This window comes from Cynocephalus volans, chromosome 17, assembly GCF_027409185.1.
Source record: "Cynocephalus volans isolate mCynVol1 chromosome 17, mCynVol1.pri, whole genome shotgun sequence".
Lineage (NCBI taxonomy): Eukaryota > Metazoa > Chordata > Mammalia > Dermoptera > Cynocephalidae > Cynocephalus > Cynocephalus volans.
The window spans coordinates 16,291,585-16,305,624 of record NC_084476.1 but is presented as its reverse complement, the minus strand read 5'-3'; the positions used below and the strand labels follow the sequence as shown (position 1 = coordinate 16,305,624).

Sequence of the window (14,040 nt, the reverse complement as noted above, 5' to 3'; positions counted from 1 at the left end):
AAGAACTAAGTCTTAAGCAAATAATTTTGTTGAGGAGATTCTTAGAAACTGACCCATGGTGTTTTGCACATAGAATGCATGTTATAATGAATGCAATGTCCAAAATAAATAAACAGGTGAACGCAGGAAAGAGTGAAATAACAAATTACTTTTTAAACTGCTAAAGCACAATCTCTTGTGTTTTGGAGGAGAGAGCTCTAGGTTTTAAGTGGGTGAGAACATGTTTGGGGGGCTTATTTCATTTTAAATTTTGACCTCAAGTATCCTTTCCTTAATGTTTTTAACTTTACAGTTTCTCAGTTCTTTCTTCCTTGTTCAAAGAAATTCAAGCCTAGAAAATAATAGGAGAGCATAGTGGAGATAAATGGGACTTAAGGGAACTGAATAATATTCAAAGTCTTCTGCACCATGGGTTTTTTTTTTTGGGGGGTCTTTTTGTGACCGGTAAGGGGATCGCAACCCTTGGTGTGGTGTCGCCCTCACCCTCTCAGCCAGTGAGCGCACCGGCCATTCCTATATGGGATCCGAACCCGCGGCGGGAGCGCTGCAGCGCTCCCAAGCACTGCACTCTCCCGAGTGCGCCACGGGGCCGGCCCACCATGGATTTTTAATTAGAGGGGAAAAGATAAAACAAACAAACAAGAAAACCCCCACAGATTACCTATCCAGTCTTTCCTTGTGCTGCTACTATAATCACTGCTTCCACCCCAAATCCCCAACTCTCCTAATTAAAGGCACTTTGGCTCCATGAATGTAATTGCTTTCATGGTCATATGCTTTTAACAAGCTTAAATCTACATTTGGAAAAACAAAGGATTGACCTGTACTTTGGGAATTCACATGAGAATGGCTTGCTTTCCTAAGAACTACTATGTTGAGTTGATTACAGAAATGCAGGCCTCACCTCGGCTAGATTCTTCCCCCACACCCTTCCCTGGTAGCCACACTGTGTGAAGCACTGCATTGAGCCACAGAAATGCACTTAACTCTCTCCATGGGCTTTTCGGCTCTTCTCTGGACTTCATACACAGCACTGTCCACTGCTGCTAATGCCACCCACGAAACTGACTCAGTTGCCATTTCAAGAGACACAGTTTGGCCTGGAGAATATACATCTACATTTGGAGACAGATGAACCTAAAAGTTCAGTTGAAAAAGAATAGAAAAGATCATTTGTAAGAGACAAAATTTTTCAGAGGCAGTTGCTTGGACAGCCTCAATTTAGAAGAAAACTCAGTTATGATTTATCTTTTCTGTCTCACCTGGAGCTTGTTGCCACACTTTTCTTCAATATTTAACAAGACTGAGTCAGACACTAGTTCTGCTGTCTGTTCTCCTGTGACGATGTAATAGACCAGGAGACGGGCTGAAGGAACCATATTCTGTGTCACTGGAATGTTTATACTTTGATAAGATGAATCTGGAAGTTTCTCCCTCGTGCCAAAGTGTATGATTTTGCCCTTGGATAAAATCTAAAAATAAACAGAGGCAGCAAAAATAAGTATGAAAACAAAACATGTGTCTCAACATAGAACTTGGAGCTGGAGCAGAAATTACATTAAAGAAGAATAAAGTGAACTTGTATGAGCCTACTATGTGCCGGGAACTTTACCATTTATTTAGCTCCTTTAATTCTCACAATATAGCAGATAGATAGGAGTATTATTGTCATTGACGAAATTGAGGTTTAGGAACTAACTAAAAGTAATACTGATTTTAGTTCAAAATCACATAACTAGAAAATTAGAGAGTTAAAATTTGAACCCAAATCTGTTTAAAGTCACCATACTATCACTAAAACCTGCTTTGTTTCATTGATTAAAAAAAAAAAAAAATAGATGAGTAAGTGGAGTGCGTGTTATTTGGGGATTAAGTTTTAAAGCCAGAGATTAGATTCTAAATTGGAGGCTTAAGGTTAAAAAAAAAAAAAAAAAAATTCACATGAAGCCAAAATGTCCTTAAAGATCATTAAAATTGTCCTTAGAGAGTGGGACTACAAATACGGTTTTCCCTAATTCTTCGTCGGTCAATATTTTTTTTATGGTCCTCATTTATTTTTTTCAGCTTATTTCTCGAAAATGTTGAAAAAGCCACCACCACCTGTTTGGCCTGGCCACCAAAACAATTCCTTCCATTTCTTTGGCAATTGTTGGGAAGCCCTTAACTTTTTTGTACGTTCTTTCCTATGTTTCACCAACAGGCTTGACTGATCCACATTAATATAAATGATGCAGTAGGGATGTTTCTGAGCTGCAAAATTGGAACAGGCATGATATGTCTCAACTCTTGAGAACAGGATTTGGGTCCCCCCTTTCGTACACTGAAATGCACATATTTAACCTAAGTGTTGGCATGTCATCTTTGGGCCATGAAATAGAGCAGAGGTCATGTTTTAATCAGGCTCTCTGCAGGGTAAATAGGCTGTCTTCAGTGAAAGGAGTTATCAGATCAGCAGTCAGAGGTTCTCCGTTCAAATCAAAATCTTCCTCTTCTGAACTGAGTGACCATGGTAAGTCTTTTAACCCATGTGTCCCTCAGTTTCCTCATCTGAAATGGTCATGAAAATCATGCCCTATCTCAAAGGGTTTTGAAAAACTGAAATTCAAATTAGATGATGTTCTTAAAAGGGCTTTGTAAATAATGTAAGGAATCATTCTACTGCTTCTCTAAGCAAAGGAAAACGTTCCAGGCGGAGAAATAAGATGTAAATCCATCATTCCTGTACTTACCAAGTAATTATAGTGAGTTATATTGCCAATATATGGACTTTTAGGGGTAACGATAATATTCAGATGTTCTCCCACGAGCAGAGGTTTGTAGGTTCCAGTCCAATCAATATAAAGGTAACTTTGGCTGAGAGATGAGTATGCTATTGCTTGGTAATTTTTGCTGGCCTGATTTTTTTCTGGAAGATCTGGGGCATCGGTTTTGACCTGGAAAGGAAAATTTCAAAGACATGGGGACTATGACGTAATGCTTTCTGTAAAAGACACTTTTAAAATTCTCTTCTTTGCTTTATAAATTTCTAAATTTCACAACACCAAATGCTAAAGAAAAAAGAAAAGCTCCATTACTCCAGTGTTTGTACAGCTGTGGTATCAAGTAACTGTACAAAGACTACAGACAATAATGACGGGATTATGGGCTTTGGTGAAAAAGTCTGGTGAAATAAAGAGAGAAGGATGCTCCAGGAACAAATATTGTCACCGTTCCTGAAATGTCATGGTAAGTTGGGGACTTTTCCTGTGGGATGGGCTGGCAGGAATCGGGGATAGAAGGTATGTGTTGAGGAGGTAGCACTAACTCTTGAGGACTGAGAAACAGGAATTATGAAGGAACATCACAGAGGCTGGCCATTTCATGGTGAAGGGGTAGCACAAAGGAGTGCTGATACACATGGGTGGGCAGAAGTGATGTCATGGGAGCAGTATCCTCCTTCAGACAGCAGAAGGGTTAATAGCTCACGCTCTGAGGTCAGATGTGCATTGGTTTGCATCCCAGTGCCACTGCTTTTTAACTCTGGATAAGTTATTTAATCAAAAGAGAGGTTAGAAGCCTCTGTTTCCTCAGTCAGAAAATGGCAAAGATGATATTCTGTAACTCATATTGCTAGTTAAACAGGCATTAAATATGTTCTGCATAAAGCTCTTAGCACAGTGCCTAGCACTTAGGCATTGTGAATATATTCACTCTACAGTCTTTGACTTACTTTATTAACTGACTCATATTTCATTTGAGATTGAGAATTTAAACATTATTTGCTCGGAGAGAAGAATATTAACTGAGCTCTAACGTACAGCAGTTCATGCATTTCGAAAAAAGAGAGGATCCTCCATTGGACCCTTTGGTGGCCCTGAAAAGAAATTTTTAAAAAGTGGGGGGAGTTTTCAAGATGGCGGCGGCTGCGGCGGCTGGCGCGGAGTAGCTGAGGTGGAAAAGGTGGCCACTGGGCCTCAGGCAGCCGGGAAACTTGTGGACCTTCCTCTGGCCATCTCTTAAGGGAGGACTGCTGCTGCTGGCCGGTCGTGGGGGCTCAACGCCACTTTGCCCCCGGCAGGAGAGGCTGCCTCATTTACAGGCAACAGCTTTGAAGTGTGGAGCAGGAAAAGAACTGATTCTTAGCTGCAAAAGCGAGTCTTGAAACAGGGAACACGGCGCCAGGGCTGCTGTGGATGCAGCCAGGATCCCGGAGGCCGGGGCCGCGCTGAAGGCGGCCAGCTGCCCTATTCAGGATTCGAGGTTTCAGGCCGGCATTAAAGAAGACTCCTGGGAGCGCCCGAGCCACGCCGCGACTGAACAGCCCGAGGCGGCAGCGCCGAGAACACGGAAGGCAACAAACCAGAGACAGAGCGAGCGCCCGACCTGGCACAGCACTGTGAGTGATCCCTGGCACAGCTCTGTTCGGGGGGTGGATGCCCACGCGGCTTCCGCCTGCACCACCAGGCCACTCACTGCCCCGGTGCTGCCTCCATTTTCCCAGGTGCGGGCAGCTCCGCCCTGCTCGGCCATCACTGAGCCCATTTGCTTGGCCTGGCGCGGGGCTTTCCGGACCCTGCGGGCGGGCCTCCTCTCCCACTCCCTCCGCGGTTCTCTGGCGGGGCTGGGGGTGTGGGGCGTCCCGACCAGTGTTGGGAGGGCTAGGAAGTACGGGCGGGCCGACTGTCACCCCACCACACCCTGGACTCCGGCCCGGTAAACTTCCTGTTACTGGGAGGCAGATACCATCTCTGCGACCACCAGTTTGGAAAAAAGCCTAACGAATTTCTGGTTGGGAATAGTGTGGTAGGAGAGTTCCCAGGTCCGCTTGAACCTGCCGGAGAGCAGGCTGCAGGCGGGCACTAGACTCGGTTTATACCGGGGGGATACAAAGGTGAACAAGACCCGAGAAAGATCTACACAGTGCTACAAAGGCACCCAGAGAGACCGGTCGTCTGTGCCTAGCAGAAACCTGGTAGACTTCCTGGGCGAGGTGGTGCTGAGCAGGGTCTTGAAGGCCCAGCTGATAGACGAGGGGTGCAGAAGACACACCCCAGCCCAGCACAGTGTGCACAGAGGGGGGAGACGTGCGGCCAGGGAGGCGGAGACTCGACAGAAACCACACACCCGGTGGGGTCGCCACTGCACGATCTAACAGCCTGGGCCAGAGCACACGGAACGGGGAGAAGTCCTGTACAGAAAGTGAAAGCTCAACAGAGATCACACACCCTGTGGTACGTGATCCACCAGCCCAGCAGAGTACAAGCTGACCAGAAAGGTGGATCCCCGGAGAAGCCCAAGACCCGAGGCAACCACACACACAAGACACTAGAGGCCAACTGAGCAGTCACGGTGGGAGCCATACCAAATTGGCAACCACAGCAACATCCTAGTTAGTCATTAGTCTCAAACCGGTGGACTGTGAAACCCCCTGCCACAATGAATAAACACCAAAAAAAAGACACCAGAAATACAAAAAATCAAGAAAGTACACCACCAAAAGTTAATAAATCTCATACTCTAGATCCTATAGAACAAGAAGCCCTTGAAATAACTGACAAGGAATTTCGAGTGATAATTCTAAGGAAACTGAATGAGATACAAGAAAACTCAGCTAGACATCATGATGAAATGAGGAAAAGTATACAGGATCTGAAAGAGGAAATATACAAGGAAATCAATGTCCTGAAAAAAAATGTAGCAGAACTTGCTGAACTGAACAAGTTATTCAGCGAAATAAAAAACACAACGGAGAGTTAAACCAGCAGGCTTGTCGAAGTTGAAGAGAGAACCTCTGAACTTGAAGATGGGCTGTTTGAAATAACACAAGCAGACAAAAAGAAAGAAAAAAGAATCAAGGACATGGAAGAAAATCTGAGAGAGATATCAGACAACCTCAAGCGCTCAAATATCCGAGTCATGGGTATTCCAGAAGGGGAGGAAAATGGAGATTCCATTGAAAACATATTCAACAAAATAGTGGCAGAAAACTTCCCAGGTATAGGAAAAATCACAGATCTTCAGATCCAGGAAGCTCAACGATCTCCAAACGTATTCAACCCAAAAAGGCCTTCTCCAAGACATGTCATAGTCAAATTGGCAAAACTCAGAGACAAAGAGAGAATCTTAAAAGCTACAAGAGAGAAGCGTCAAATCACCTATAAGGGAGCCCCAATCAGGTTAACATCAGACTTTTCATCACAAACCCTAAAAGCTAGAAAGGAATGGGATGATATTTTCAAAATACTAAAAGACAAAGATTGCCAGCCAAGAATACTCTACCCTGCAAGGCTATCCTTCCGAAATGAGGGGCAAATAGTATATTTCTCAGACAAACAAAAACTGCGGGAGTTCACTACCACAAGACCACCCTTACAAGAAATCCTCAAGGGAGTACTGGGTTTGGTTCCTGAAAAATAACTACCACTGCCATAAAAACCTAAGAAAAATCTAAACCCGCTAGTGCAATAAAAATGGCATTCATGAAGAGAAAACAAGCTAACAAAAACACTATCTACAACCTAAGGAACCAACAAACAAAGAAACCAAACAGTAAATCAGAAAGCAAGGAACAAAAGACACCTAAGACAACCAAACAACCAATAAAATGCTAGGAATAAATCAACACCTTTCAATAACAACTCTTAATGTTAAAGGCTTAAATTCCCCAATTAAAAGACACAGACTGGCTGACTGGATCAAAAAGCAGGACCCAACTATATGCTGCCTACAAGAGACCCACCTCACCCATAAAGATTCACACAGACTAAGAGTGAAAGGATGGAAAAAGATTTACCATGCAAACAGAAAAGAAAAACGAGCTGGAGTGGCTATTCTTATATCTGACAAAATAGACTTTAAACTAAAAACCATAAAAAGAGACAATGAGGGACACTACTTAATGATAAAAGGACTGATCCATCAAGAAGACATAACAATCATAAATATGTACGCACCCAATGTTGGAGCAGCCAGATTTATAAAACAAACTCTATTAGACCTAAAGAAGGAAATAGACACTAATACCATAATAGCAGGGGACCTGAACACTCCACTGTCAATATTAGACAGATCATCTAGGCAAAGAATCAGTAGAGAAACACAAGATCTAAACAAGACTCTAGACCAATTGGAATTGGCAGATATCTACAGAACATTCCACCCAACAACCTCAGAATATTCATTCTTCTCATCAGCACATGGATCATTCTCCAGGATAGATCACATATTAGGTCACAAATCAAGTCTCAATAAATTCAAAAAAATTGGAATTATCCCATGTATCTTCTCAGACCACAATGGATTAAAACTAGAAATTAATAACAAACAAAACTCTGGAAACTATACAAACACATGGAAATTAAACAGCATTCTACTTAATGACATATGGGTCCAAGAAGAAATCAAGCAGGAAATCAAAAAGTTTATTGAAACTAATGAAAACAATGATACATCATACCAAAACCTGTGGGATACTGCAAAAGCAGTATTGAGGGGAAAATTTATTGCATTAAATGCTCACTTCAGAAGAATGGAAAGATGGCAAGTGAACAACCTAACACTTCCCCTTAAAGAACTAGAAAAACAAGAACAATCCAATCCTAAAGTTAGCAGACGGAAAGAAATCATTAAGATCAGAGCAGAACTGAATGAAATTGAAAACCAAAAAACAATTCAAAAGATCAACGAATCAAAAAGTTGGTTTTTTGAAAAGATAAATAAAATTGACAAACCATTAGCATGGCTAACAAAAAAAAGAAGAGAGAAGACTCAAATAACAAAAATTAGAAATGAAAAAGGCGAGATTACAACTGATTCATCTGAAATACAAGGAATCATTCGAGACTACTATAAACAACTATACGCCAACAAATTTGAAAATCTGGAGGAAATGGATAAATTTCTGGACACACACAAGCTCCCAAAACTGAACCGTGAAGACGTAGAAAATTTGAACAGACCAATAACAATAAAGGAGATTGAAGCTGTTATCAGAAGGCTCCCAACAAAGAAAAGCCCAGGACCAGATGGATTCACAGCAGAATTTTTCCAAACATTCAAAGAGGAATTGACACCGATTCTTTACAAACTATTCCAAAAGATTGAAACGGACGCAAATCTCCCAAACTCATTCTATGAAGCAAACATCATCCTGATACCAAAACCAGGTAAAGATATAACCAAAAAAGAAAACTACAGGCCGATATCCTTGATGAATATAGATGCAAAAATCCTCACTAAAATACTAGCAAACAGAATACAGCAACACATACGAAAAATTATTCATCACAATCAAGTGGGATTCATCCCAGGGATGCAAGGTTGGTTCAACATACGCAAATCAATAAATGTCATACACCATATTAATAAACTCAAACACAAGGACCATATGATCATCTCTATAGATGCTGAAAAAGCATTTGATAAAGTTCAGCACTCATTCATAACAAAGACCCTCTATAAGTTAGGTATAGAGGGAAAGTATCTCAACATAATTAAAGCCATATATGACAAACCCACTGCCAATATCATCCTGAATGGGGAAAAGCTGAAAGCTTTTCCTTTAAGAACAGGCACTAGACAAGGATGCCCACTCTCACCACTCCTATTCAACATAGTGTTGGAAGTACTAGCCAGAGCAATCAGAGAAGAGAAGGAAATAAAGGGCATCCAGATTGGAAAAGATGAAGTCAAACTGTCCCTGTTTGCAGATGACATGATCCTATATATCGAACAGCCTAAAACCTCTACAAAAAAACTGTTGGAATTGATCAATGATTTCAGCACAGTAGCAGGATACAAAATCAACACACAAAAATCAGTAGCATTTCTTTTCTCCAATAGTGAACATGCAGAAGGAGAAATCAAGAAAGCTTGCCCATTTACAATAGCCACCAAAAAAATAAAATACTTAGGAATTGAGTTAACCAAGGAGGTGAAAAATCTCTATAATGAGAACTACAAACCACTGCTGAGAGAAATTAGAGAGGATACAAGAAGATGGAAAGATATTCCATGCTCTTGGATTGGAAGAATCAACATAGTGAAAATGTCCATACTACCCAAAGTGATATACAAATTCAATGCAATCCCCATCACAATTCCAAAGACATTTTTCTCAGAAATGGAAAAAACTATTCAGACATTTATATGGAACAATAAAAGACCACGAATAGCCAAAGCAATGCTCAGCAAAAAAAATAAAGCTGGAGGCATAACACTACCTGACTTTAAGCTATACTACAAAGCTATAATAACCAAAACAGTATGGTACTGGCATAAAAACAGACACACTGACCAATGGAATAGAATAGAGAATCCAGAAATCAACCCACACACTTACTGCCATCTGATCTTTGACAAAGGCACCAAGCCTATTCACTGGGGAAGGGACTGCCTCTTCAGCAAGTGGTGCTGGGATAACTGGATATCGATATGCAGGAGAATGAAACTAGATCCATACCTCTCACCGTATACTAAAATCAACTCAAAATGGATTAAGGATTTAAATATACACCCTGAGACAATAAAACTTCTTAAAGAAAACATAGGAGAAACACTTCAGGAAATAGGACTGGGCACAGACTTCATGAATACGACCCCAAAAGCACGGGCAACCAAAGGAAAAATAAACAAATGGGATTATATCAAACTAAAAAGCTTCTGCACAGCAAAAGAAACAATTAAAAGAGTTAAAAGACAACCAACAGAGTGGGAGAAAATATTTGCAAAATATACATCTGACAAAGGATTAATATCCAGAATATATAAGGAACTCAAACAACTTTACAAGAAGAAAACAAGCAACCCAATTAAAAAATGGGCAAAAGAGCTAAGTAGGCATTTCTCTAAGGAAGATATCCAAATGGCCAACAGACATATGAAAAAATGCTCAACATCACTCAGCATCCGGGAAATGCAAATCAAAACCACATTGAGATACCATCTAACCCCAGTTAGGATGGCTAAAATCCAAAAGACTATGAACGATAAATGCTGGCGAGGCTGCGGAGAAAAAGGAACTCTCATACATTGTTGGTGGGACTGCAAAATGGTGCAGCCTCTATGGAAAATGGTATGGAGGTTCCTTAAACAATTGCAAATAGATCTACCATACGACCCAGCCATCCCACTGTTGGGAATATACCCAGAGGAATGGAAATCATCAAGTCGAAGGTATACCTGTTCCCCAATGTTCATCGCAGCACTCTTTACAATAGCCAAGAGTTGGAACCAGCCCAAATGCCCATCATCAGATGAGTGGATACGGAAAATGTGGTACATCTACACAATGGAATACTACTCAGCTATAAAAACGAATGAAATACTGCCATTTGCAACAACATGGATGGACCTTGAGAGAATTATATTAAGTGAAACAAGTCAGGCACAGAAAGAGAAATTCCACATGTTCTCACTTATTGGAGGGAGCTAAAAATTAATATATAAATTCACACACACACATACACACACACACACACAAACCGGGGGGGGGGGGGAAGAAGATATAACAACCACAATTATTTGAAGTTGATACAACAAGCAAACAGAAAGGACATTGTTGGGGGGGAGGGGGGGAGGGAGAAGGGAGGGAGGTTTTGGTGATGGGGAGCAATAATCAGCTACAATGTATATCGACAAAATAAAATTTAAAAAAAATAAAATAAAATAAAATAAAAAGAAAAAATAAAAAAATAAAAATAAATAAATAAATAAATAAAAAGTGGGGGGAAGGAATTTTTTAAAAGGGGGGAGAGAAGAAGATATTCCTACCACCGATGTCTACTTCTGTGCCTATTTTGAAGCTTCTAGATTCTCATATAGTCTTATTGGGGGTAAGAGAAAATAATTAATAAATTTAAAATAAAAAATCCATAGATTTATCTTCCTTAAGGACCATTCAAGGGATTAGCAAATTGTCTCTGGTTCTCGTTTGGTTTGGAAGCAAAATTGCGGAACTATTCACTGGATTTATGTATAAAATGTTACATCTGTTCTGTACACTCGCCAAAACATACAGTCAAAAGCACACATTGTCCCAGAAAGCGTAGCAGGAGAGTTCAACTCACATGAAAGTCCAGGACCCTCACTCCAGATGGTAGATTAACCACAAACGAAGCTACCCCATCATCGAGATGTGTTGTACTTTTCTTTGCCTCCAGTACAGATGTTTCTTGGTTTTCATCGACTGTTTGAGCATTCAGCGTTACTGGGATCCCTCCTACCAATTGGTCAAGGGAATCCTTAACCTGCACCTGTTTGTCAGAACAATCAAAATTCATTTCAACAGCTCATCACTTATTTTAAGGCTTAACAATTCTGAAATGATTTTCCTTCCTTCCCACCAAAGTATATATTATTTATGTTTAATTCAGTAAAGTGTGTTCTCAGCTTATAGAAAGGTTTAAGTCTATTTAGTTAGATAATTCTTGAATGAATTCCTCTGTATATCAAGCAGACTCAGAACATAAATATCATTCTATTAAATCAGCCAAGTACCAGCTGTGATGAGGTCTTCTGATATCTAAGTTCGGTATTTCATTGGTTGGTTTAAGACTAGATAAAGGAGAAAATAAAGCAATTACTTCTGGGAATGATTCTTGTGAATATGAGAAATAATAAATGAATGCATTCTTCTTTTCTTAACCTCTACCTCTCACAGCCATGCATATATGTATATATAAATAAAATTGTATGTAATATACATATAATTTCCACAAAGATATATTATTTTATTTTATATGTGATTAAAATATATAAAAGATATTTTATATTTATATCCTATATAATATTTTTATATTTTATATGATATTTCATTATATATTATATACATATGTAAGAAGCTACAAGCATGTCCAAAGCTTGATTTGAGCTTGGTAAGTCTTTTTCTTCTAGAAGCTGGTGACCCACAGTAAGTAATAAGTAACAAATTTTAATTATACTGTTTAATTCATTTTTAAAAATAATACATATCAAAGAATTAAAAAAATAAAAAATAAAACATTCTGCTCTAGCTTTCTAAATGCAGGGAATAAAAATTCCAATTTAGGGCCGAGCCGTGGCGCACTCGGTAGCGTGCTGCGCTAGCAGCGCGGCGACGCTCCCGCCGCGGGTTCGGATCCTATATAGGAATGGCCGGTGCACTCACTGGCTGAGTGCCCGTCACGAAAAAGACAAAAAAAAAAAAAAAAAAAAAAATTCCAATTTAATACATATAATGAAATATATTATATTATTTATAATAAAATGTATAGTACTGAGTATAATAAATATCAAATGAATATTTCAACTGTACACTATGAGCATCTAAAAAGGGAAAAGTAGAGGAAGTAAAAAAATGGTGAAAGGGGTTGATTTCCAAGGAATGATATCTCCATCTTAAGGCTTTGAAGGAACTTGCCACTAAATAATTTTAAGTGTTAGTATTTTTTGAACTATAGTTAGTATTTTGTTTAACTGTAGACTATTTAGGGAACGTCTATCTTACTAAGTACTGGCACGAGCCCTCGCAGTTGAAATCATGCTCAGGGCAGCAGCTGGCCTGCAGTTTCCCACCCCACCTGCGTCCACAGGAGAGGCAGATTTTACAGAATGAGTTCCCTCTGTCATTTGCCTCTCCAGCACCTTCCCCTCACTTGCCACCTCCATGCTTTCCATAAACAGAAAAAAGACAATCATATTTAGCAGGATTCCCCCCCCCATCTACCTTGATGGAATATGGAATCCCAGGCTTCAAGAAAAGAGGAGTAGTGACCAAATTCAGTGTGTAGGGTGAGAGGACATACTTGATGCCAGGTACTTCTGCCTCTTCAGAAAAACCACCTAAGGAAATGATACACATCGTGTTGACCTTTTGCAGGAGTATAATTATCTGCATGGATATCTATTTTGTCTCTGTATGTCTCCATAGACATACTCATTCATTCACTCACTCCATTTGTGCATTCATTCCTTTACCATTAGTAAGTAAGACATGGTTCTAGCTTCAGAGGGACAGTGCAGAGAAGAGTTCAGACCTCAGGAGTTTCCAAAGCCTATGTACAAGGCTGGTATGTAGAGGTGCCCTGGTGGAAGAAGAGCTACAGGCTGGGCTGAGGAGGCATGTGACGACGGGACACCACTTTTCATCAGTGGCCTCTAAGCTTCAGCTGAATATGTACAAGAGATTGAGGGAAATGGTAGCCTAGAGACTAGCCTTACAGGGCTACAAAGAGAAATGGGAACAATCAGAAATCAGGTAGAGAGAGCCCTGAGGGTCCACTGGAGAAAACCCAATAATGTTATCTTCCAGCTACAAATTAAGTTAAACTATTAAGAATAATATATGAAGCTCCAGTGTCCCCAAATTCCTTTCCAATATTACATCCTTAATACCCACTGTATATATCCTACTCTTCAAGCCAAACTGGATAATCTGCTGTCCTCAGAGATTAAGCTTCCCTTTGCACCCGTCTTGGTCTGCCGTCTCTATGGAGGGTCCTCGCTTCCCCAGTCGACCATCCTTGCCTCAAAACCCTGCCTGTCTTTCAAGACTGATCATCTTCACAACACTGTTCCTGGCTGCTCAACAATCATCTAGAAGCTCGCCTTCCTCTGAAGGTCAGTAGCGTTAAGTCTGTTTCTTGGAGCACACATGGAATTCTTTCTTGTGACAGAGTTCTTTGTTACCTGTCTTATACCTGATGCTAATTTGTAAGCCACTTGAGTGCTGGGATTATTCATCATTCATATTTCTAAGCCTACATGTTTAGCAACGCTCTTTGAAAATCTCATAAATATTGCTTAAACTGAATCTATTTGAAATAAATTGAGGAAAAAATAAAACTGAAAAAGAAACATTAGAATAATGTTGAAAATCATAGCTAGGGCAAGGAGTAAAACCATTATTCTCCAACATCTATCGAGCATCTGGTGTATACAAGGTGCTCAATAACTGGATAATGATCTCAATTCTTTATTCTGCTACCATAGAAGGACAAACTTAAAAAGATAAAAAGGGCCTTAGGGATCATCTTGTCCAACTCTTATTTATTGGAAAAAAAAAATTGGGCTCAGTGTGGTTAA

The 14,040-nt window shown here is 40.1% G+C and overlaps 1 protein-coding gene across 2 annotated transcripts in view; it reads right to left on the bottom strand.

The window, feature by feature from the left end:
* LOC134365767 (complement C5) overlaps positions 1-14,040 on the bottom strand; it is a 108,574-nt gene that overhangs the window by 71,899 nt on the left and 22,635 nt on the right. For both annotated transcript variants that reach the window (XM_063082037.1, XM_063082038.1), the window contains exons 10-14: positions 12,683-12,798; positions 11,046-11,231; positions 2,730-2,933; positions 1,263-1,472; positions 988-1,137 (exon numbers count right to left, since the gene is read on the bottom strand). In XM_063082037.1, coding sequence (XP_062938107.1) covers positions 988-1,137; positions 1,263-1,472; positions 2,730-2,933; positions 11,046-11,231; positions 12,683-12,798 — 866 coding nt within the window. The remainder of the gene's footprint in view (positions 1-987; positions 1,138-1,262; positions 1,473-2,729; positions 2,934-11,045; positions 11,232-12,682; positions 12,799-14,040) is intronic.